The sequence below is a fragment of the Musca autumnalis genome, unplaced genomic scaffold (genome assembly GCF_047663935.1).
Source record: "Musca autumnalis isolate F117 unplaced genomic scaffold, ASM4766393v1 scaffold_1, whole genome shotgun sequence".
NCBI lineage: Eukaryota > Metazoa > Arthropoda > Insecta > Diptera > Muscidae > Musca > Musca autumnalis.
This window is the reverse complement of record NW_027411644.1, coordinates 24,992,411-25,018,604: the sequence shown is the minus strand read 5'-3', so window position 1 is coordinate 25,018,604 and position 26,194 is coordinate 24,992,411. Positions and strand designations below refer to the sequence as shown.

General features: G+C 36.6%; 1 protein-coding gene and 1 long non-coding RNA gene across 6 annotated transcripts; one reads left to right on the top strand and one right to left on the bottom strand.

The window, feature by feature from the left end:
- Positions 1–1,787: 1,787 nt before the first annotated feature.
- On the bottom strand, positions 1,788–26,026 carry Pi4KIIalpha (phosphatidylinositol 4-kinase II alpha). 5 transcript variants are annotated; one of them, XM_073970405.1, is made up of 7 exons: positions 25,373–26,026; positions 24,248–25,232; positions 4,731–4,849; positions 4,333–4,463; positions 3,758–3,953; positions 2,842–3,689; positions 1,788–2,775 (listed from the first exon to the last, which is right to left on the bottom strand). In XM_073970405.1, exons 1-7 carry the CDS (start codon positions 25,490–25,492, stop codon positions 2,700–2,702), a joined length of 2,475 nt encoding a protein of 824 aa, XP_073826506.1. In that variant the 5' UTR covers positions 25,493–26,026; the 3' UTR covers positions 1,788–2,699. The 5 variants fall into 5 exon arrangements, with proteins under 5 accessions (XP_073826506.1, XP_073826541.1, XP_073826515.1 ...); XM_073970440.1 differs by lacking the exons at positions 24,248–25,232; positions 25,373–26,026 and adding exons at positions 5,272–5,665; positions 9,858–9,988; XM_073970414.1 differs by lacking the exons at positions 24,248–25,232; positions 25,373–26,026 and adding an exon at positions 16,472–16,882.
- On the top strand, positions 10,636–11,908 carry LOC141395071 (uncharacterized). Its single transcript, XR_012410537.1, has 2 exons — positions 10,636–11,491; positions 11,545–11,908. It is a non-coding gene; the product is annotated as an uncharacterized lncRNA (long non-coding RNA).
- Positions 26,027–26,194: the final 168 nt, after the last annotated feature.

Below are 26,194 nucleotides of genomic sequence, written 5' to 3'. Positions count from 1 at the left end.
TGCAGCGTCTTTCAGGCAGAGATTTTTGCAATTAGGAAAGCAGCGGAGATGTTCAAAGAACTTGGGAGTATCCTTAAAGTGACTATTTTTGTCGATAGTCAAGCGGCCCTTAAGGCTCAAGTCATGGACCATAAACTCAAAAGCTATCCTCGACTGCAAAAACGCTCTGCTTGAAGTACGCGACTTCGTTGGTCATTGCTGGGTTCCAGGACACAGTGATATAAAGGGAAACGAAGAGGCGGATGAACTAGCACGGGGTGGCTCTCAGTCGACTGACTTACCAGTTGAGTCATCTATCAGACCACCAAAGTGCTACTACATCCGGAAACTTCGCGGTTACTTCCTTGAGAAGGCGGGGCAAATATGGCAAATGGAAACCGGCTGTAAGGTATCCAAGGCAATCTGGCCCAGCTATTCTCAGCATAGAACCAACTCTTTTTTCTCACTAAATAAGTTAGGGATAAAGACCACTGTAGGTCTCATTACCGGTCACAACATGGTCAGGTCCCTAACTTCTAGATGGGACAACAGTAGTGTAGACTACTGTAGGCTATGTCAAGATCCAGAAGAAACAGAGACGGTCGAACATCTACTATGTAGGTGCCCCTCGTTACTCACGAGGAGACATCGATTCTTTGGTAGATATGAGATAAATACTCTGACTTTCTTCTCCGACATAGACCCCATCTACTTGTACCAATTTGCCAAAAATCTCACATGGCTGGCAAACAAAACTATTTAATTACTGTTTTTCTCTCTCCTTCACACTCTGAATAACACCCTCAGCGGCAACACACCCACATCACATCCACTACATCAACATCTTTGCCACAATCACAGCAGCCGCGCATCCATATCCATTACTCATCGCACCCATCACACCAAACCACTCTACATCTACAAACCTGCAATAGACCAACTACCGTATATTACTTCAAAATAGACCAGTCACCACTTTCAACACCTATCTTATAAATCAGCATCCATCATCATCTCATCCAACCCACCAAAACCACTCTACATCAACAAATTTGATGCTTACCAATCACCTCTTCATTTTTATTATAAACCGTCGCCTGGTGTCTATCATCATCGCAACCTCAACAACAATACATGAATTATCTCTACAATATACCAACCACCGCACATCACTGCAGTACAAACCAGTCACCACACACAACAACTTGATTATAAACTTACATCCATCATCATAACCTCACACAACACACAGTTTCTTTAAGGATGATCACAATGGACCTCAAGGTCTCCGAGTGAAGTAGCTGCCAACAACGGTAGCTGCGCGTCCTAAAACCAAACCAAACTCCAGTTGTTATGTGATTACAACACATCGAAGCAGCCACATTCCTAGAACTGAAGATATAGGCCCAGAGCCTGATTAAGCAGGAAGCGAACATACGAACATATCAAATGCTGTTACAATAACAACAACCGTGGTAGCGGCACGATTGGAAGGCTGAGAAAGAGTGGCGTTGGAAACATTCGTAAAAATAGTTTACATGTCATTGTTCTATAATAAACCCCGCAATAATTCTGATCTCAGGATATCTCCGAATGTTAAAAGGAAAAACCCATGCGCCTTGTTGTTTTGCAGCCAATATATAATTAAAAATTTCAAAGAAAATTTTAATAATTCTATCTAAAAATTATATTAAATATAAACAAATTAAATATATAATAATTGTTATATTAAATTTCTAATATAGTGTATTAATCGGTGTGGCATATAAATTCTATAATTTTTTTAAAAATAAAAAAAAAAAACAAAATTTAATTTTATAGTATTTTACATTTTTTTTTCAACATCCACTTCATATATTAGCTTAACAAAAAATAAAATTAAATATCCATGAAACAAATTACACATTTTTTTAGAAATTATTAACACACATTTAAAAATAACTTAATAAATTTAGTTAATTTTTTAAATTACAGTTAATCGTTTTTTTCGTTTCACATAAATAAATAAACAAAAGGAGAAGAGAAGAAAGTTAAATGGAATTAACAAAAATATTAACAAAAATATATATGACTTGTAAGAGATTATAAATAAGAGTATATATTTATGCATGTATGTATATAATATATGTATATGTGCACAATAAGTTCTTAACAATATGTATTTATTATATCTGTGTATATGTATGTAATTATTTTACGGTGATAATAAGGAACCCAAAGGAATAAATAACTTGTTAACCATACCAAGTCAAAAGAACAAAAGATAATTTGGGATGTGATGGAAAGAAATCGATTTGAGTCGATTTGTCGTATCGAAATTGTATATATTTCAGTTGTATTTGATGATAAATGAATGGGGGTTCATTCTGAATGCAAACTTCCCGTAAGTTTTGTCTCTCTGTCGTTTCAACTTAAAGAAGAAAGTGAGAAAACTCACCCAGAATTTAACTTCAGAATAACGCCTACATTTTTTTTTTTCGAAAAATGTCTTTTTAATTTAATTAAAAAAAAAAAAAAACAAAAATCCACATTTGAAATATAAGATATCGATTTAAGCCAAATCGAGTCGAAATGGTTTCCATCACATACCTCAGTATGCCATCAATTGGTTATGCAAGGAAAATAAATATTTTTTTCTAAACAACAAAACGAACTTTGGAAACAAAGGAAACTGCTTGGAAAATGTTGTGGTTTGGTTTTGTTTTATTAGAACAGAAATGTTAGCACCAAGAGAAAAAGGGACTTTTATTTTGGAAGCGCTGTGTAAAGGAGAAAAAGCCACGTGATGCCCGAGATCTGCAATGGAAGGAAATTGATTAAAGCTGGTCTTTTGAAAAAAATGTTCCTCAAATTCCTCCTTACCTTTCAATGACAACAGCTGGCATTTGCACCAGTTGCACCGGAGATTTGCCATCCTTCAAGGCCTGTGTTAAGTTTAGAATTTGTCCACGCATCACTGACATTTGCCGTTCGAATAGCCGTTTATCGAATCCCTTGTCCTGTTGGAACAGATAATACAAATCCGTACACAATTCTTCAACAAAATTCATATCGGATAATTGTGGCAGTACTAATTGTTTAATTTCTTCACTAAATGGCACTTTAGCCTGTGGCAACCATGCCCAATGGTAGGGATAGGCACGCCATGAATCGGGATGTTTAAAGGGGAATGCCAAACCATTATCGATGGCAGCTATTTTAATTTCTGGAGCATCCACAAGACTCCATTCATTACGTTCTGTGGGTTTTTTCGTTTGTTTTGGATCCTCTCCCGATGAGGATACTGATGATGAACTGGAGGTGTTGCTGTGCAATGAACCCGCCGCTATATTGTTGGCGCCAATATCGACCAGCTGGCTACTACCATTTTTATTTTGTTCATTATTATTATTTGCAACTGGATGGTTGGTATCTATGGGATCGGTATTAATGATGGTGGCAGTTTTTACCTCATTCGATGAGGAGGAGGAAAACAATGATTTGCCTCCGGTGCCATTGACTTTTTTGGTGATTTTCGGCTGAACATATTTGATCAGCCAATTGTCATTACCACGGTCAGTGTTGCGTATAATATAGTCTAGGACCACCAAGCGCTCAAATTGCAGTTGAAATGATTTAGCTAAGGCCTCCGAAAGTGGTTCCTGTTCAAAACGTCTCAGCCAATAGTCGGCATCTTTGTAGCCTTCAACAAAGGTTTGAAATGAACCAGTCTGGAAGAGAGAAATGTTCGTTTTAAATTGTTTGGATATTTGTTTTATGTGTTGTACTCGATTCCTACCTTTAAGGGTAAACTCATACGATTGAATTTAGCTGATGGATAGTGTTCTTTAATCCTCCTCTTTAGTTTGGCTTTTTGTCTATCTATACGGGCATAGTTAAAGGTTTCAGCTACCAGCCGCACTACCCTTGTTTTTGGCACCACATTTAGATTTAGTTTGCGATCAACTAAACTTGCGCCAGCTTCTGAAAGGTATCTGTAAGAAAAAATGTAAATGTTGGTTATATGATCGTTAAACTATATTTAAATTATTAATGGCTTATTTCTCTAAGACAATTCGAAATCAAATTAGTTCGAATTACTACTGTCTTCTGTTATTGGGGAAAATTTATGTTTGATTCAAAACAAATGAAGCAAATATTTTTCAAAAAACAGATGTTTGGTAGTAATTTGAACGAGTTTGATTTCGATTCGTCTTAGTGAAACACGTCCTTAGTATATATGTCTAAAAGCTCAAGAGTACATTCTTCGGTATATGTTTACTAAACAATTTTCTTATACGTTTTCAACAAAAGGTTCAGCAAAAGCTATTTTGTTGTGATGCAACAAAAAATTTTATATTATCTGTTACTCACCCCTGATTCGGTATTAAACATGCACGACCGAAACAGCATGGACAGCATAGTTTATGCATCCACTTTGTCCATTTGGGATTAAGGCGTCCATAGGGTTCTTCATCTTTGGGTTTGAATACAGCCAATACTTTCTGGAAATGAAAAATCAAAGCGATTAGTAGTCACCGCTCTAACTTTTAAGTAACATTCGCGACTTTGTAAGCTATTACAAATGTTTGACTTTAAACCAAAAATTTAACAAATCTCATCTCTATTGTTAAATTTCCCCGTTAAGTCACCAAAAAAAAAATTAATATAAGCTTCTTTTTACGCAGCAATAAATTACGAGACTTTTATAAAATGTTGCCAATCACAAAAGCTAAAGGTATTTAGTTTTGAAAATCGTATTTTCAACTTACCCCCGATGCATTTTTAACAAAATATGAACCACTGCTGCCTTGATAAATACGCTCCGGCATAACCCCATGTTCTATGGCAAACTCAACCTGTGCCACAATTTCCGTAAAACTGGGATCATCTGAAAAGTGTATGAAAGGGGGGATGAAAATTTGTATTTTGTAATGAGAAGTAAAGGGTGATCCATTTAGAGGTTCCTACTTTCTTAAAAAAAAAAAAAAAAAAAAAAAACAAAGAAAAATCAAATTGAATGGGGAATGTTTATTATCATTTGAAGGAACATTCGATGACATTTATTTTTTGCAGATTATGTCTAACAAATATTGGCCGAGGCTACGTCTCAGACCGTTGAGTCCAATTTTCAATGACTCGTTCAAGCTTTTTTAATGGTAACTGACGAATGGCACATCTGATGTGCCGGAATTGCAGCGGCTTTATCCGCATACAATTTTGACTTATTTGACATACTTTCACAGGAAAAAGTCTAACGGAGTGATATGACACGATCTTGGTGGCCAATCGGCTGGTCCAAAACGTACTCACCGAAGTGTTCTTTCAATAAATACATTGATTGATGCGATGTGTGGGAAGTGGCGCCGTATTATTGAAACCAAATGTCACCGAGATTACGAGCTTCATTTTCAGACATTAAATAGTCGTTTATCTCACGCAATAACGGTCGCCATTGACGATAAAGTCATTTTGAAGAAATAGGGTCCGACGATTCCTTCGACGTACAAACCGTTATTTTTCCTGGATGAAGTGGCAACTCTTGAATCTCTTTAAGTTGATCTTCTTCCCAAATGTGGCAAATTTGCTTCTTTACATACCTAAAAAGCCAGAAATGTGCCTCGAAATACACTCCCCACATAACGCGAATTTTCAGAATAAAGTTGGACGATTTGTAAACGTTGTACTTTCAAACTGTACGCGTGATCTGTCAAATTCGTAATATTTTATCAAAACATAGTTTAAATTCGAAGATGGTCCACTCCTTCAGGTACCTCCCCCACAAAATTTCAAAAATTTTCGGAAAAATTTTGCGCACGGTAACTCTTGAAGGGAGAGACCGATGTAATCCATACTTTGCACATCCAGATATAGATCAGGTTCGAATATGGACTATATTTGTCTACTCCTTCTGGTACCTCTCACACAAAATTTCGGATAAGTTCACTTTAAGACCTGCTCGCGAATCACTTTGATTTGTGTTGAAGCGATTTGCATACGCTACCTCCATTAAACGGTAAACTTTTTTTCAGGGGCGAGTCCATATTTCTTGTGAAAACAGCCCGAAAGGTGTAAAAAAACCCCTGCGTCACCATATATGGCGGTCGGAGAACACGATAACTCTCGAACTGTTCAACCGATTTGTCATATTATATCCAAACTTAGTTTCATGGGCAATACCGGTCCACAACTTTCGGTACTTCTCCCCAATATTTCAAAAATGTCACTAAAATGCTAGGACGATATCACTTGAATGGGGCAACCAATTTGGTCCAAACTTTGGATCTCCTAATATTTTATCAAAATTTAGCTTAACTTCTAAAATGGCCCATATCGGTCCTCCCTAAGGGCACCTGCCCTACAAAAGTTCAACATTTGTGTCTTAGTGCAGTTAATTCCTAATCCACATTTTTGTCGGCAAGTTCAAATGTCCAAAAAGGACCACAAAATTCTGAAGAGACCTTAAATACATTCGATCTGTCCGGAAGAAATATTACAAATACAGAAAAGGCCTGCAAAAAAAGGTCTCCTGTACATTCAATACAAATTTCTTAAGTCACGTTAGCTCGATTAATTCAATTAGTTAAAAACTTTCATAATGATCTTCGTCGAATAAGACAACAATAAATAAAAACTCACAGAAGAGCCCGGCTGCCCCGGCTGAGGTTTTAACCTGGGTTCTTTCCAACAAACAGAAGATTTTGTCGAGGTCTTAGCGTTCTAAGCCTTCGCTGGAATTAACTTTTTTAATACAAATTCTTAGGTCATGTTAGTTCGATTAATTTATTAAAAATAAATTAAAAACATAGACCTCGAGCTCGGTTTTATTTAAACATATATTTATAATAATAAATTAAAAACTTTCATAAATAATGACCTGCGTCCGAATAAGACAACAATAAATAAAGACTTTCTAAAGAGCTTCTCCTATAAAAAAGTAGACCTGCAAAAGTGGTCTTCTGTAGGCAGAATGCTCCTAAAAGGGGTATTCTACACGTAGATACAAGGGGCCTTCTATACATAGAAGACTTTCTAAAGGGATCTTCTATGCATAGAAAATCTCCTAAAGTGATTTTCCATATATATAGAAGACTTCACAAAGGTGTGTTCTATACACAGCAAACCTCTTAAATGTGACTTCCTTATATAGAACAACTTCTAAAACGGTCTTCTATATACATCAAATCTCTTAAATTTGACTTCCTTATATAGAAGACCTCACTAAGGGATCTTATATACAAGGAAGACATTCAATAGGCATATTTTGTACATATAAGACCTCCAAAAGTGGTCTTCATGCATAGAATACTTTCTAAAGGGGACTTCTATACACAGAAGATCCCCTATAGGGGCCTTCGGTACATAGAAGAACTCTTAAAGCGGTCTTCGGTACATAGAAGACCTCTTAAAGGGGTCTTCTGTACAAAGAAGGCCTTCTAAAGGGGTCTTCTATACAAAGCAAACCTCTTAAATGTGACTTTTTTATATGGAAGGGGTCTTCTATATACAGTAGACCTCCTAAAGGGGTCTTCCATATACAGAAGACATCGTAAAGGGGACTTCTAAACTTAGAAGGCCTCCTAAAGGGGTCATAGAAAGCCTCCTAAAGGGGTCTTCTATACATAGAAGACCTACAAAGGGGTCTTATATACACAAAAGAACTCCTAAAGGGGTCTTCTATACCTCCTAAATGAGTTTTCTATACATAGAAGACCTTCTAAAGGGGTCTTCTATACAAAAAAGACCTTCTAAGGGCTCTTATATACATAGAAGACCTCCAATAGGCATATTTGTACATAGAAGACCTCCAAAAGTGGTTTTCTATGCATAGACTACTTCATAAAGGGAACTTCTATATGCAGAAGATCCCCTAAAGGGCCTTTCGGAACCTAGAAGAACTCTTAAAGGGGTCTTCGGTACATAGAAGACTTCTTAAAGGGGTCTTTGTCTGCAACCCAATGCTGTCGGCTATGACTTGAGGACCTTGTTCCTACCTAAGGTTGTCACAGATAGCTGTAGCATGCACGGACGACTTGAACATACAGTCGAATGTTACCCTTGGAATCTTAGGATAGTTAGTTAGTTAGAAATTCTGCTACCATCAACCATGAAATTCAATTCAGTGCTCAACTTTGCAGTCCATGTGGTAAACAATGTGACCGTAGATTTAGTGGGGGACATTTTCAGCTAAAACGGAGTTCAGTCTTTCACAAATGACATGACAAATCGATGCCTTACTTCCTCAATCTCGTATCTTAAAAAATAAAATTTTTGAGGAGGGATAACAAACTATGATTTTTGGGTACATCGGGGTTGTGGAAAAAGTTTAAACGCAATTATTAGAAAGTTGGGTACATCTATTTCCTTAATAACTGCGTTTAAACGTTTTCCGAACCCCCGATGTATACAAAAATGACAGTTTTTTATCTCTCCTCAAACATTTTATTTTTTAAGATACGAGGTTGAGGAAGTAAGGCATCGAAATGTCTTTCAATGACGTCTTGAGGGAATGCCATCCAGGAAAGCTTGAGGTTAAACAATTCCAGAGATATCACCCCAACTTGGAGAACTCCCTTTTTTACTCTAAGGGTCTTCCAATTCTTGTTCCTGAATTCCACGTGCCATGGCATCCAAACATATAATTTATTATCAATTTGATCCGAAGGGAAGCCTGCTTGATGTCCTTAGACAGCGTGGAATGCTTGACAGTAATAAAAGCTTTTGTTAATTCGGGCGCCACCAACACCGTCTTATCGCAAGGCATGTTCTGGCTGACTTGCATGTGTGGAGATGGCGGGCTGCTCGTTCGTTGTACTTTGCTGTTTACGGAATCCATGCTGATGATCAGCAACTGGATAGCTATTTCGGACGCTGGTGAGGAATAACGCCTCAAGAGTCTATTAACAGACGCTATGTATACGTTATGCAATTCTACCTCGGTAGTTACGAACCTGATTGCTACCCCCATACATTCCATGTACGGGAAATTAGAGTCAGGCTCAGGCGTGATTGGTCTGCATTGAATATAATGGTGCATTAGGAAAGCAAATCGCCGCACATCTACTTCTGTTGCGATCCTTCTTCAGGACGTTGTAACAATCATAACGCCCTAAGCTGCGTCATTTTAGTTAGTGAATGTAAAAAATGTATCACCGACAAAATGCGACCGCGGGAATATGCTACTGCAAAAACTTCAAAACGATATCATTACACTGCACTTTTGGGAAAAACTTTGTGTGGAAGTCCATGTTCGAACGGTTACTCCCTTCGAGAGTTGTCGTGCTTAACATTTTGGCGAAAAAATGTTGAAATTTTGTAGGAAAGGACCTATTTGGATCTTGATCAATGTTTGGACAAAATCGATTCGAGAGTTTGTGTGTACCAACTGGACACTTGGACGGCGGTGCTAAATAGCATAAAGGTTAAGCGTATAAAGATGGCAAAACTTTTAGATTGTTGCAGGTTCTGAAACACATGGGCCGATTCCGTACAGCAAGGCGAGTCGTGTCGCGTTGTCAAATGCAATTTTTCGATTCCGTATGGCAATATCGCCTGACGTCGTCAAATTTTGTCGCCGAAATGTTCATTTTCCGGCGACAACAAATTAGCTGTCGCCGTACATTTTTACTAACGAATAAAAATAAAATAAAAATAACTTGTTATCGACGATTATTTTCTATCGCTGTACGTAGTGCATTTTTTAAATTTTGTCACAGAGACGATAGACGACGCGACATGACTCGCCTCGCTGTACGGAATCGGCCCAACAATCTATTTTAAAGGATCTGGCGGTCCCAGCTGTTGAAGTTATAAAATTACAATTTTGAAACATTTTGAAATTATTCCGCTAGGCTATATTCCAATAATATGAAAAATTGAACCAAATTAAAATAAATTACTAAAGAAATTTGTTTTCAGTATCAACAAACGCCCGGAGGCTCGTTTTCGACTTTGCCACTTATAAAAATACTTTAAAGGACAAAACATTTTACGCGACCAGAACTCATCTTACACGAACTTTAAAAAATAGCTTACTAAAACTGAAAACTAATTGCTAACCAAAACTTCCTTCAAAGGCATACCGTTGCCTGACATTGATATAATAGACTACCATAGTAAATTGGACAATAATTGTTAGTTTATAATTTGTAAAAGTTTTTGTTAAAACAAAAATAGTTTTCACCAGCCGGTCAATATTCGAAGGATGATCTAAGGTCGTAATTATAGGAAATTTCAAACTAATATTCCGACGTCACATTTGAAAACTTACTATGAGGAAGACATGAACTAAAACCCAAGGAGGTTCAAGGAAGGTTGATTAAAATTTTAATGCACAGCACACAGCCACATACACAACAAACATTAGATGCGATTATTTACTTTTAGGAATATTTTTGTCTACACAAAAACGCTCTACTAGTGTATGGGAATCCAATATAAACCGCGTCATGTATAGATTAGCAACAACAACAACATAAAAATCATTTAATTTTCATTTGTTTATAAATATATAATGTAAGTAATTATTGACCACAAGGATGATGATGGCGCTGATGAAAGTACACAGTTTGTAATTTACGAAGTAATAACCAATTACCATTCAATTGCGTTGTTAGATTTTCACCAGATGTTACGTATTCGTACGAATGGGCACTATCCAATGAAATGTTATCCATTGTTGGAAGAGATTTTGTAAAAAGAAAGATTTTTTTGTCTGTTAAAAATATTGACTGACTAGCCAATTGCCGCGGCACTATGTTTGCCGTATGTTTGCGGCCGGTGGTCTCTACAATGTCGCACTTTCTTTTAATGCAAATTCTGTGCAAAAGTAATTTTTTTTTGTAGGTGTGTGGTGTGGTTTTCCTTTGCTTGCTGCTTTCAGTCTTATACAATTTATTTGCAAATCGTTGTTGGTGTTCTCGAATTTCCACACTTTGACAAAAACAGGGTTGGAATTTGTTGATTGTTTAAATGATAATTGAAATGCAGATTTTACAGAAAGTGGAGCATTTAATTTTTATATTGCACCAGACTGTTTAATACGAACGTATCTCGCTTAAGGTAGACTCTTGTGACTCATATATGGAAGAAGTTAAATGCGAGGTAGAGGAACACAACATGTAAATATATCCCGCTCAAAAGTAGCTGTATAGGCCCGACATGAGTCTATGGGGGACAATAAGCGTTCCCTATTTCTTTATGGTTCAATGCACATCACAAGTTTTGACATTCCTTTTTAGGTAATTACGAAAGAACCGATTTATAACTCCACGTTTTTTTCGAGTGAAAGATGATGCCGCCACCATAATTAGTGGATAGTGTTACATCAGTTCGCCAGACATAATCATGAAGTAGCCTTGTTGTGGTAAACTATGCGGCGCCAGTGTGGTCCACGAATATAAGTGCAACGCGACCAAACCTGTCAAAACACCGCCCTGAGAACTGCAACAGAGTGCCCCCTCATGTCTTCAGTGGACTTGTTCGGGTGTAAGAGGGATCTTTATGATCCAGAAAGTGAGGTCAATGGATATAGGTAAAAAACCCCTAATCTAGAGCAAGCTAGCATTCACACAAATCTATTCGCAGATGCCGTAAACAATTATCGGGTAAATTCGGTCCTCGGAGTACATCCCCCATACACCGCTGCCGAGAAGATTCAGCTGCCACGACAAACCAGAGTAGTTTTGGCTCAACTACGTTCGGGATGGTGCAGCCGTCTAAATTCCTATAGGGCAAGGATTGACACTGTGCAAAATCCCTGTGGTTCTGATTACAACTATATAAAGTTTTCATGGGGAAGTCCATGCTTGACTATGTCGGCCCATTCCTTCAGATACGTCTTAGATTAAAGTGCAACCTCCTAGAAATGTTTTTAAAAATCCACGCCACCTATTTTTTTTTTAAATACATGCCTCCTAAATAAACTTTTAAAAATCCATGCCTCCTAAAATTTTTCTAAAAATCCATGCCTCCTAAAAATATTTTCAAAAATGTGTGCCTCTATAAAAAATTATTGAAAATTCATGTCCCTAAAAAATTTTTAAAAATCCACGTCCCTTAAAAATTTTAAAAAACCACGCCTACTGAAAAAATAAAAATCCTCGCCTCCGAAAAAAATTAAAAATTCACGCCTCCAACAAATACTTTTAAATATCCCCGTCTCCCAGAAATTTTGAAAATCCACGGCTCCAACAAATACTTTTAAATATCCCCGTTTCCCAGAAATTTTGAAAATCCACGCCTCCAACAAATACTTTTAAATATCCCCGTCTCCCAGAAATTTTGAAAATCCACGCCTCCAACAAATACTTTTAAATATCCCCGTCTCCCAGAAATTTTAAAAATCCACGCCTCCAACAAATACTTTTAAATATCCCCGTCTCCCAGAAATTTTGAAAATCCACGCCTCCAACAAATACTTTTAAATATCCCCGTCTCCCAGAAATTTTGAAAATCCACGCCTCCAACAAATACCTTTAAATATCCCCGTCTCCCAGAAATTTTGAAAATCCACGCCTCCAACAAATAATTTTAACTATCCCCGTCTCCCAGAAATTTTGAAAATCCACGCCTCCAACAAATACTTTTAACTATCCCCGTTTCCCAGAAATTTTGAAAATCCACGCCTCCAACAAATAATTTTAACTATCCCCGTTTCCCAGAAATTTTGAAAATCCACGCCTCCAACAAATACTTTTAAATATCCCCGTCTCCCAGAAATTTTGAAAATCCACGCCTCCAACAAATACTTTTAACTATCCCCGTTTCCCAGAAATTTTGAAAATCCACGCCTCCAACAAATACCTTTAAATATCCCCGTCTGCCAGAAATTTTGAAAACCCACGCCTTCTAAAAATTTAAAAATCCACGCCTCCTAAAAAACTTTAAAAATCCACGCCTCCTAAAAAACTTTAAAAATCCACGCCTCCTAAAAAATTTAAAAATCCACGCCTCCTAAAAAACTTTAAAAATCCACGCCTCCTAAAAAACTTTAAAAATCCACGCCTCCTAAAAAACTTTAAAAATCCACGCCTCCTAAAAAATTTAAAAATCCACGCCTCCTAAAAAATTTAAAAATCCACGCCTCCTAAAAAACTTTAAAAATCCACGCCTCCTAAAAAATTTAAAAATCCACGCCTCCTAAAAAATTTAAAAATCCACGCCTCCTAAAAAATTTTGAAAATCCACGCCTCCTAAAAAACTTTAAAAATCCACGCCTCCTAAAAAACTTTAAAAATCCACGCCTCCTAAAAAACTTTAAAAATCCACGCCTCCTAAAAAACTTTAAAAATCCACGCCTCCTAAAAAACTTTAAAAATCCACGCCTCCTAAAAAACTTTAAAAATCCACGCCTCCTAAAAAACTTTAAAAATCCACGCCTCCTAAAAAACTTTAAAAATCCACGCCTCCTAAAAAACTTTAAAAATCCACGCCTCCTAAAAAACTTTAAAAATCCACGCCTCCTAAAAAACTTTAAAAATCCACGCCTCCTAAAAAACTTTAAAAATCCACGCCTCCTAAAAAACTTTAAAAATCCACGCCTCCTAAAAAACTTTAAAAATCCACGCCTCCTAAAAAACTTTAAAAATCCACGCCTCCTAAAAAACTTTAAAAATCCACGCCTCCTAAAAAACTTTAAAAATCCACGCCTCCTAAAAAACTTTAAAAATCCACGCCTCCTAAAAAACTTTAAAAATCCACGCCTCCTAAAAAACTTTAAAAATCCACGCCTCCTAAAAAACTTTAAAAATCCACGCCTCCTAAAAAACTTTAAAAATCCACGCCTCCTAAAAAACTTTAAAAATCCACGCCTCCTAAAAAACTTTAAAAATCCACGCCTCCTAAAAAACTTTAAAAATCCACGCCTCCTAAAAAACTTTAAAAATCCACGCCTCCTAAAAAACTTTAAAAATCCACGCCTCCTAAAAAACTTTAAAAATCCACGCCTCCTAAAAAACTTTAAAAATCCACGCCTCCTAAAAAACTTTAAAAATCCACGCCTCCAAAAAAACTTTAAAAATCCACGCCTCCTAAAAAACTTTAAAAATCCACGCCTCCTAAAAAACTTTAAAAATCCACGCCTCCTAAAAAACTTTAAAAATCCACGCCTCCTAAAAAATTTAAAAATCCACACCTCCTAAAAATTTTTAAAAATCCACGCCCCTTAAAAGATTTTTAATATCCACGCCTACTAAAATTAAAAATCCTCGCCTCAGAAAAATTTTTAAAAATTCACGCCTTTAACAAATAACGTAAAATATCCCCGTCTCCCAGAAATATTTAAAATCGACGCGCCCAAAAAAAAAAATTAAAAACCCACGCCTCCCAAAAAAATTTAAAAATCCACGACCCCGAAAAAAATTTAAAAATCAACGCCTCCTAAAAAAAAATTTAAAAATCCACGCCTACTAAAAATTTAGGAATCCACGCCTCCTAACAAAGTTTAAAAATCCACGCCTCCTAACAAATATCAAAATTCACGCCTCCTTGAAAAATTTAAAAATCCACGCCTATTAAAAATAATTTTAAAAATCCACGCCTTTTAAAAAAATAATTTTAAAAATCCACGCCTACTAAAAACATTTTAGAAAATCCAAGCCTCCTAAAAATACTTTTAAAAATCCCTGTCTCCTAGAAATTTTGAAAATCCACACCTCCTAAAAAACTTTAAAAATCCACGCCTTCTAAAAATACTTGAGAAAATCAGTGTCGATAAAAAATTGACTTGAAATAGTTTTGGCCAGAAAATTTGGATTTGAGACCATAGTGCAATGGCTCTATAGTCAAGAAGACCCTTAAAGTGTTTTCTATAGTCGACCCCTTGAAGAGCCTCTATGGTCGAGAATATCCCTTAAAATGTCTTCTATAGTTGATAAGACCCTTAGAGGGGATTCTATAGTTGACAAGACCCCTTAGAGGGGCTTCTACAGTCGAAAAGGGGTCTTTTCGAGCGGCTTCTATAGTCGAGAAGACCCGTTAAAGGGACTTATATAGTCAAAAAGACGCCTTGCAGAGACTTTTATAGTCCAGAAAACTGCTTACAGAGGTTTTTATTGTCGTGAATACCCCTTATAATGACTTATATTGTTAACAACACCCCTTAAAAGGGCTTCCATTGTCGAGAAGATTCTTTAAAGTAGCTTTTGTAGTAGAGAATATTCCTTGAAAGGACTTCTATAGGCTACAGGTGTTTTTATAGGCGAGAAGCCCCTTTAGATGGGTTTATATATTTGAGAAGACCCCTAAAAGGACCTTATGTAGTCAATAAGACCCCTTACAGAGGATTCTTTGTTAAAACCCAGCTTAGGTGTTGTAGGTTGGTTCTATAAACGGAATAATTAGAATTAAAATAATTAGGCCCTTAAAAAGGACTTACAATTTGCACTGGAAACTTCCAATATTTGCTATCTTTGCTATTTATTTTTAAAGATATGGACCTGTTCAGAGTACACATAGTTCCACCACTTCTCTTATTATTTCTTCTGAATGGTCATAGGCTGAGGCTGATTCCTGTTTTCTTGTTAATACACAAATTTTATCGAAATAATGTACCCATCCCTGGCGATTATATGCAGTAACCTCGTTTCTCTTCGTGTTGCAAGCAAAAGTACGAATGTATGTGAACAAAACAAAATAGACAATTTGCACCTTGTTGTTGTGAGCATGATACAGAATCGGTGGAGAAAAAGGCCCACTAAAAATATTTTCACAATTTTTCCTAATTATAGGTTAAAATGAATCCCTTTTCTATTCCGGTTTATATGATTTGGAATATTGAAAGAAAGATACTCATCATAAAAAATATCTAATTCTTTTTGCAAGTAGTTTTACATGTTTGATAAGAATATCAGAACTCATTACAGGGCCTTGGAAATCCGTTCCATTCTGTCAAATCAGGACAATCTTAATGTAGATGTTGCATGTAGATGGGGGTGTGGAGTATGTTGTATTTATTGAAACGTGGCGTCTGATAGCATTGCACTTGAATTGAACTCTTGTCATTCACAAGAATAAACAATGATATATGGTATATACAAGGTGGATACTTAAGACACTGTTGTAAATATATAAAAAATGCAATGATTTATGTTATTTAAAAAACTTAAATGGAAAGCAAAAACTTTTTCGGCGGTATATTTCAACATTGTTCACTGTTACCACAACAACATGTTTCACTGTTCTCACACTTTAGAAATCACACATCATAAGCATCAACTTTGTAGCAAAATTTCACACCTTGAAATTCAAAATTTTCATTGAAATTAAATTCATTGGCAGGATTTTCAATATACAACGGATTTATGTAGAAAACACTTGGTTGGCTTAAATGTAAGTCAGTTGTTGTCATATTTAAAACTGTTAACGGCTAAATTAACACCTCCCCACAAAGAACTTCAAATTGCCCAGGTATCCAAAAAATAGTTAAATAAAATTTGCATATAAAGCTGATAAGACCAATAAAACAGTAACAACTTTTGGTGACACATACATATACGCACACCGAGTAACTTACAGGCATTTTTAAGTGGACAGTTAACACAACGACATTGAGCTTGTCCCCAATCCCAGGCCGATGAGCTTGATGAGACAGACACAAAGGAAGGTGTTGGTGTTATCATTAAAGTTTTAAGTTTTTCCACATTGTCGCAGTCATCAAACGACAGCGAAACATCCGAATTGATACGAGTACAAAATGTTTCATCACATGGACAGGTGGTTGTGGTGGTGGTGGCAGCGTTGATATTGCACTGGGAACTATTAATTTTATGCATAGCATGACGAATCACAAAGAATTTGTTATTTGCCGAAAATAAGTTTTAAACAATTTTGAAAAATAATAAAAAATTGGAATAAATTTGTAATGAAGAAAGTGAAAATACAATAAAGCACAGAAAAAAAAAAACAGTCAGAACTCAATATGTGCAATAGACCAAAGAGTTCTTAATAAATATGATTGGATTTTTTAACCCTTCGTTGGACACCTATATTGTTTGTCACATTCGTAACACATGAGTCTGGCCAGACCCATATAATTATACATATTTTTTTGTAAACCTAATTAACATTTTCATATAAAAAGTTATAGATTACGTTTAGAGGATCGTAATCTTATATAAATAATCCTTATCTGACATATATACTAAGGATTATGTTCTAAATCATATGAATCCTATATTTGAACCAATTCACCCGACAAAAAGAGAAGAAGTAATGGATTTCTTTTGTCCAGTTATACATATAGTTGTCTGAAATAAACGTGTAACTCTATTAGCAATGGATTTTTTAGGTTGTACCTTCACTGATTTTCGCCCTCTATATATGCAATTTTGAATACATGGTTGGGTGAAATGCGGCAAATTTCATAAAAACCTATTCATTGTGTCAAATAATGTAGGAAAAAATCAAATTTTAAGATAAAATTCCGAGATTTTTCAATAAAAAATGGTGTGGTCTGGCCAGACTCATGTGTTACGAATGTGATATGTATGTCAAAAAATCCTTTTTTTCATTGGAAAGGTAAGAAAATTTCACGAAGCTACCTGAAATCTCAGTCTACAGCTTTATCGTAACCCAGTTTAAAAAGCAAAATAAAATGAAAAAGACCTGGCCAGACACAGGTTTCAACGGAGGGTTAAAGATTTTTAGCAGCCACCAAAGAGGCTATAAGGCCGTGGTACAACAAATAAGGTAAAGTAAATTCTACAACAACCACATAGAAATTTGTTTTTGTTTGTAATGTTAGTGTCATCGGTATATGTAAATTTGATTAAATATGTTGAAAAACACGAATGAAAATCCCTCACATTTTCAATTTGAATTTTTCCATGCCATTCTACTAAATGCATAATTTCTCGCCCTATCTTTATAAGAATAGGGTTTCTGGGCTAAACGATGGGCGTTATTCTATCTTCTCCGCACATAACGGGGAGAAGGTAAGAACCTGTATAGTAGCTAAGAAAAGTTTAAACCTTATTCAACTCTACAATTACAGTGACGGAGATACGACTGTAGTGAGGCTAGAAGTAGGTTCTGGAAGAGCATTGGTGCTAGCCTCGGTCTACATGCCGTATGAAGCTCCTGACCTACCCGGCAGACTGCTGCGGAAGCTAGTGGAGGAGACGATGAGCAGTGCAAATTTGATAATGGACTGTGACGCTAATGCTTATCACTTTCACTGGGGGAGCAGTGACACAAATGCAAGGGGTGAATCCGTATTCGATTTTTTTATAATCTACGAGTATGTAATAGGGGCAATACTGCCACTTTCCGTAATAGGGTAAGGGAGGAGGTGATAGGCCTAACCCTTACGAATATGTCTCTTGCAAAAGTAAGCGGCAACCGCCTCATAGGAATCCAAGAAGGACCAACTGGGAATCTTTTAAATCTCTTGTCACTTCCAGGTTGTGTGAAATTTCTGAACCTCGCACAACAATGGAAATTGACACTCAGGTAGAAGGTCTCACAAAGGTTCTTAAAGATTGCTATGAGAAGACCTGCTCATTAACGTATCCTGGTAGGAGATCTCAGCCGGTCTGGTGGAATAAGGATTTAGCCAATCTAAGGAAAACCAGTAGGAGGGCTTACAACAAAGCTAGTAGGACCAAACTAGATACTGATTGGAATATCAATAGGGATACCTTCAATAAGTATAAGAGTGAGGTTAGGAAGGCCAAGAGGAAGAAGGAAAATTTCATGGACGATCAGCACTTTTCAGCCGTACAAATCACCCGGGCCTGACGGTATCATTCCAGCGATGCATCAAAACGCACCGCATGTTTTGATATCAACGCTAAGGAAGATCTTTAGGGGATGCATTCTGCTATCGTACATACCGGCGCTATGGAAGGAGGTAACTGTGACCTACATTCCCAAAGCTGGGAAACCAAGTCACACTCTGCCGAAAGACTATAGGCCGATAAGTCTTTCCTCCTTTCTTCTAAAGACTTTAGAAAGGCTACTAGATTTGGAAATCAGATCATATGTAAATCATGACCTTGTAAGTAACTCTCAACATGCTTACGTAAAAGGAAAATCAACAGACACCGCGCTACACGAGGTTGTGGGCTGTATAGAGAAGAATATGGATGATTCAAGTTTCACCTTAGCTGCCTTCTTAGACATAGAAGGCGCGTTTAACAACGTGAAACTTGAATCAATTCACTCTGCTCTAGAAACGCTAGGTGTCCCCTCAATTCTAATAAATTGGATAGATAGAATGCTTGATAGTAGGCTAATCAATTCAAGCGTAGGCGAGAGTTCTATAAAGAAGTCGGTCACCAGAGGATCGCCACAGGGCGGAGTTTTATTACCCCTGTTGTGGCTTCTGGTACTGAACGGGATACTTATGGAGTTTGATAAGCTAAAAACCCAGGTGGTCGCTTATGCGGATGACGTAGTCATTCTAATTAGCGGAAAATTTTTATCTACGCTGTCTGAACTTATGCAGGGTGCTATAGTGAAGCTCTCACGTTGGGCCCACCATAATGGACTTGGTGTGAACCCGGCGAAGACAGAGCTGGTACTTTTCACCAGAAAGAGAAAGATTGCTGCTTTCGTTCCACCAACTCTAGATGGTGTGCAACTAAGCCTCTCCAAGGAAGCAAAGTATCTTGGTGTGGTCCTCGACCACAAGCGTTGTTGGAAGAGGAATACCGAGGAGCGAACAAAGACAGGCTTAATTGCATTATATTCTTGCAAGAATACCATAGGTAAGAGCTGGGGTCTCAAACCACATGTGATACACTGGCTGTATAGGACTGTGGTTTGTCCTATCCTTACCTATGGTTGTCTTGTTTTGTGGCACGCACTCAGCAATAAATCAAATTCTTTTAAGCTAAGTAGTACGCAACGTGCCGCGTCAATTCTTATTACTGGAGCTATTAAAAGCAAACCCCAGGCGGCGCTGAATGCTGTCTTAAATATCCAACCTGTGGATATTTTGGGACAGTATCAGGCCTCCAGGTGTGCCTTGCGGCTTAGGGAACTTGACATGTGGCGTTGCTCACTACTTGGTCATTCAAACGTTCTACATCGGTTGAGTAGTCAGCTAGTGCTTGGAAACAGAGGGGGTGAGACCGATTACATTTTACCAACTCTTGACTTCACTATACCTGACGTTTTAATACCCGATAGGGATGAATGGGTTCAGTGCAGACCAATTCCTGATAGCCTATCTATCTTCACCGATGGGTCGAAGATGGAAGATGGCACGGGCGCTGGTGTATACTCTGATGAACTGAACATTAGGTACTCGTTTAAACTTAATGACAACTGTAGTGTTTTCCAGGCAGAGGTCTTTGCAATATTGAAGGCCTTAGAGGCACTAGTGGGAAGAACGGACTTAGCAAACATGGCAGTCACTATTTACTTAGACAGCCAGGCAACGCTAAAAGCATTAGGGTCTTTCACTATTAAGTCTATTGTAGGCTGTGTGAGGACGTGGAGGAGACGGAGACAATTGAACGTCTTCTCTGTCCGTGTCCCAGACTGAGGGCCAAAAGACACAGGTTTTTGGCGTTCACACGACGGAATCCCTGCCTCACTTCTCCTCTTCCGACCCCACAGTCTTGCTAGCACACTGCAGAGGCCTTAAATGGCTATGGAGCGGGTTAACCTAAATATATTAGTTAATCTACCTTCTAAACATTATCTGTTTCCTCTCCTTCACTCTCTTATCATCTCTCTACTCTCCCCTGTCTCCTTACCTTCCATCTACTTTCTCCTATCCATAATTAATCTCCATCGCCATAGCATTTCTTCTTTCCATCACCAGCACTCATCATCACCACAACCGGATCCGCAACTATCTTACACTAATTCTTCAACTACAACCAATAAACACACATCAATTTTTTCAACACTTTCAACACCCAGGATGTTCACAATGGACCACAAGGTCTCCGAGTGGAGTGGCTGCCACCTATAGCAGCTGCGCATCGTATAAATAACTTAGGACAGTTCTGAATGCTTTATATTTACATTTTTTGATTCAAATTTGTTCTATTTTAGAGGATTTTCAAAATGGATTTATGTTTTTCCTGAGAAAAATTTTAGAACGACCTTACTTATTATTCAATATTTTCTTTGACATTTAATTTTCAATAACAACAATTTTGTTTTTGTAAATTTGTTATGTCATGTTCACACGAGCGTTTCAATTACGTTGTTCGCCTCTCGAACGACGTACACGAATTAACCCGTTTCCACGACACCATTCGTAATTAACAGAAACGTAAACAAAATTTCCTTAATTTTTGTTTCCTTGTTTTCACGAAAATTTGAACCGAAAACACATAAAATATACATTAAATGAATAGGAAAAGCAATAGACCTTCCTTCAAATGAATTTTCTATATTTAACTACACACATTTCATTCATTTTTTCCATAAATTTTGAATAATTTTGTATTTTCAATATATTTTTATATGTTTCTATTTTCAAAATTAAAGAGAGAGAGACATGTCAAAACAATATTTGTGTATACAGACTTTCAGTTATTTGTTTCCTTTTTGTTTCTGATTTTTTACGCGATTTTAAACTAATGGACAAGAAATGTGTGTGGAATTAAGAAGGAAACACAACCATCTTTCTTCTGCATCTATATAAAATGTTTAGTTCATTAATCTTCATTCATCTTTTTCCTTTTTTCTAAAAATTTTTGTGTTTTCAACAAATTTTTCAATTTTGAATTTAGACATGTCATAATTAATTTTTTCGATAAATTCTCTCATTTGTTAGGGATGGGACATACTTATTCGTCGTTCAGAGAGTATTTCTAATCGAACAACGTAGAAAAATCGTCGTTCGTTCATAGAATTTTGTGTGGGGAAATAAGTAATTTATTCGTAGTTATAGGTCGAACAACGAATAGAGAACGAACGACGTACCGTGGAAACGGGCTATTAGTTTTGTAATTCATGTGTCTACCTTATATAAATATGCCTTGGGTATTGCTGTTACCTTATATTGTTCTACCATGCTATAAGGCGTGGCCCGTGACCAAAAAGGCCATAAGTCGTGGATTTTTAAACGATTTTTAACAGCCACCAAAGAAACCATAAGGCGTGGATTTTTAAACGATTTTTAACAGCCACCAAAGAGACCATAAGGCGTGGATTTTTAAACGATTTTTAACAGCCACCAAGATGCCATAATGCATGGATTTTTAAACGATTTTAGCAGCCACCAAAGAGGCCATAAGGCGTGGATTTTTAAACGATTTTTAACAGCCACCAAAGAGACCATAAAGCGTGGATTTTTAAACGATTTTTAACAGCCACCAAAGAGACCATAAGGCGTGGATTTTTAAACGATTTTTAACAGCCACCAAAGAGGCCATAAGGCGTGGATTTTTAAACGATTTTTACAGAGTACGTAAAAATACTTTAAATAACATTTCCAATCGTTTCGTTTCGTATTTTCCATAGGAACAATACAAAACGAAACAGAACCCTCGTTGGCCGAGCTCGCTGTTTAGTTTTGTTTTGTTTATATTCGTGAGTGCGAACAAAACGAAAAGTACTCAACTCCACAAGAGCAGATAGAAAACGGAATAGTACTAAACACATGTGAATAAATCAAAAACGTTTGGTGGTTGATAAAATTCACTGTGGTATGCTGATGCTATCTTATAGGGTTGTTAAGCAATCACATGTGTGTGTGCCTGAGTGTGTCATTGACAATACGCACGGCAAACGTTTCCCAAAAATACTTCTTGTTTCGGTGGTGAATGAAACAACTCGGCAAAGCATAACCGAAGTTATATTTCCGCAATCGTACGGTTTCCATCTTTTTACATTGAAAAGTTTGTGTTTTTGTTTTGGTTGTGAGAATTAAACGATTCAGAGAAGCTGAAAAGTTTGTGGCTTTGTGTGATTGGTACGGGAATCGTTTTGTTTTTTTCCGTTCATTGGATTTTTAACAGCCACCAAAGAGGCCATAAGGCGTAACAGTCACCAAAGAGGCCATAAGGCGTGGATTTTTAAACGATTTTTAACAACCACCAAAGAGGCCATAAGGCGTGGATTTTTTTTTAAAGATTTTTAGCTGGCTCAAACGAAAATGTTGTCCTGATTCCGACCACATAGTATACTAGATACATATGGACATTTGACTTGGCTTTCAAATAAATAAGCAAATAGTAATACAATAACTACTCCAAGATATTAGATTTATTGATAAATATCTTTTCTAATCCTCGGACTGCATTTTGATGTAATATTGAGGTGTTTCTATAATTCAAACCATTAAAAATAATGATTTTTAATTGTTGCTTAGTGTGAAAAAATTCTCACTTATGGATGGTCCATATTTACATTAGGCAATTATCCTTGCGGCAATTGTCAGTTTGTTGGTGAGAGAGGGTGCTGAGAGGCAAAGGATTACCATATACCTCACCTCTCTCTCTCCTTCAAACTGACAATTGCCGCAAGGAAAATTGCCTAATGAAAATATGGACATGTTTTCTTCAGACTTTAAAAATGTGTAGCATAGTTTTAGCCTTTGAAATTAATTTATAAAAGAAAGATAAAATTATGACCAATTTTTGCCAAAAGATTTGTGTTTCTTTTCGAATTAAATTTTACGATATGAAATTGGCACAATGGAAAATTTCACAAACTAACATACTGATCATGTCTTATGACATTACCTTCTTGCCTTGATAACAAAAATAAAGCGTATATTTTTAAAACAAATAGACATTCCCTATTTTAGAAAATGCTTCTAATTTGCAAAATTAACATTTTGTAAAAATTGAATTGTAATATGGGAAAAACATTGTGCAAATCATTTCGAAAGTGAGTCATGATTTGAAAATGTGTTGTTACTGATAAGAAGAATTTTTAATGGGTTTTAGAAATTGTATTGGTGGGTAGACTTATCTACAAATATTATTGTATTTTAAGAGAAAATTTACATGAGATTTCAACATAAATAGTTTTATAATATAGAAGAAAAATCTTCTTATATGTCATACCCATATGATTCCAAACAACAAAGAATTTACATATGTATGTATGCACTTTGTACAACCTTTGAACAATTGTTGATAACAATACTTTGATATTGTTTAGAACAAAAAACAACATCAACAAATTTCAACGATTAACGCCGCATAAATAAAACTGTAAACATTTCTTTGCAATTCTTGTGAAAATTGAGTTCACTGCATTTCTATGGGTTCCTCTATGTTTTCATTATTTTTTTCACTTGTGTTTTTTGTTTATACATAAAATAATAACAACAAAGGTTATTAACACATCAACAAAAAGTCACATTTAGACTTACCCATAAATGTATTGCATGCCACCTCATAGTGATCACGACCGGCACCACCGCCTCCTCCGCCGCCGCCACCACCCAACAATGGCTGCGATTCACGATTATCACTTCCGCTATGATCCATTATGCTTATTCCGCATTCAAAATCTACATCGGGCACCAGACAAATTTCATCGGTGTCATCATGGGATTCCTGACGAAGATGCGGTGGCAATATATTACTACTAAATAATCTAACTGGTGGTGCTGCTGCGGTGGAGGTTGTTGGCTGTTGATTTGCGTATTTATTTGATCTAGATGCGGGCGATTGTGTGCTCGAACTGTGAGCATAGCCGGAACGCAATGGACTGTTGTCGCTGTAGTGTTGACTTGTGGTTTTTTGACTGCTCTCGTTGTTGTCATCGACATCGGTTCTTACCCCGCCACTATTGTTTACTGAAGGTGAGGTTGTGGAAGAGATTGTTATTATGCTTGTGTCGAGAGTATTTAATTGAGGCGTAGTCATAACATTTGCGGGAGCAAGTAGTTGCTGTTGCCTGCCACTTGTTGTTGTTGCGGTTGAATTTGCATGGCCATTTAACATTAGAGTAGAGGAATGTGGTTCGTTTGTTATATCGCGGGTGTTGAAGAAATCATGTTCATCGAAAGCTAATACCGTTTGTTGTATGGCTGCATCTATGCTATTAGATGTAAGATGTTGTTGTATGGAGGTAAGATTAGAAGCCGTGGACGACTTAACTCCATTATAAACATCATTATTATCATCATCATCATCGTCGTCGTCGCTATACTCTGCTGGGTCATCGCTGTCGGGAGTAATGCCTCCCTGTACCGTTGTACCCATGCCACTGTCATTTACGCCAACCGTATCATCTTCATCGTTGTCGTCTTTCAGTGATAAGAGCAGTTCTTGTTGTTTTTGTTTCTGTGTTTTACTGTTGCTGTTCTTTGGTTTTCTACGTTTCTTTTTGATGAGACCAACTGTGTTTATCTGGTATGTGGAGCGGGCCAATGGTGGTGTTAGGGGGTTTTGGAAATGGTAAAAACAATCCAAGGCAAAAACAAACAAACAATTAGCAAATAAAATAGTATGTTTTGTCTTATCATGTGGATATTTAATTTATCTCTTACCTCTGCGGCGGTGGTTAGTTGTTGCTTGTTATGGCTGTTTACTACTTTATTCTCCTCATCATCATCACTGTAATGGTTCATCAAGTCAACATCTTCCAGTTGAACCAGAGGAGTTGTCATTTTACTGGTGTATGTGGGTCCTTCCTTACAACAGACAGACTTTTTTGTTATACACTACACTTATACACTTATTTACTCCCCTAAAAAGCCAATGTACTCTTCTTTCCAAGCAGTCTTATCTTTTTTATTAACAAATAAATCAATTTTTCTTGCAATTACTTCTCTTTGGGTTGCACTCTAACTAGATTATTTTAATTTTTTTAATTGTTTTGGTTTATTTTCTAAGAATTTTCCAAAAATTATTGATTTATTCCTTTGTTTGCGTTGTTAGTTTTGTTGTATGGTTAGTTGCAAATTCATAGGTCGGTCTTCTTTCTCTATGTCGTTGTGAGACCTTTGTTATTATTACGGACTTATGACTTTTTCTAATTGGTATTTATTTCGTTTCTTATTTTCTAATGTAAACTTAATTAAATTTGTATTAATTAATATTAATTTACACAAAAGAAATGTTCTAAAGATTCTTTTAATCGTATGCTGCACAAAAAACTCAGTTGTCAACTGTCACTTTTGCAAAAATCCAACCCTCTCTCTTATTTAATTTGACATATTTGACTAATCGATGAAGACAGTACAGTGACGTCTCGTAACGTAACGCATAGGAACTCATGTTGCGTTAGAGACGGAATGAGAGAGAGGCAAAAGAGAGTATGAAAATACAAAAAATATGTACTATTAGATTACACGATGACATTCACATTA

Coding starts and splice junctions, on each gene's coding strand:
- Pi4KIIalpha (XM_073970405.1), bottom strand. CDS start 25,492: ATGACAACTCCTCTGGTTCAACTGGAAGATGTTGACTTGATGAACCAT. Junction 25,233..25,372: donor AACTAACCACCGCCGCAGAG/GTAAGAGATAAA, acceptor TCCACATACCAG/ATAAACACAGTTGGTCTCAT. Junction 3,690..3,757: donor GTATGAGTTTACCCTTAAAG/GTAGGAATCGAG, acceptor TCTCTCTTCCAG/ACTGGTTCATTTCAAACCTT.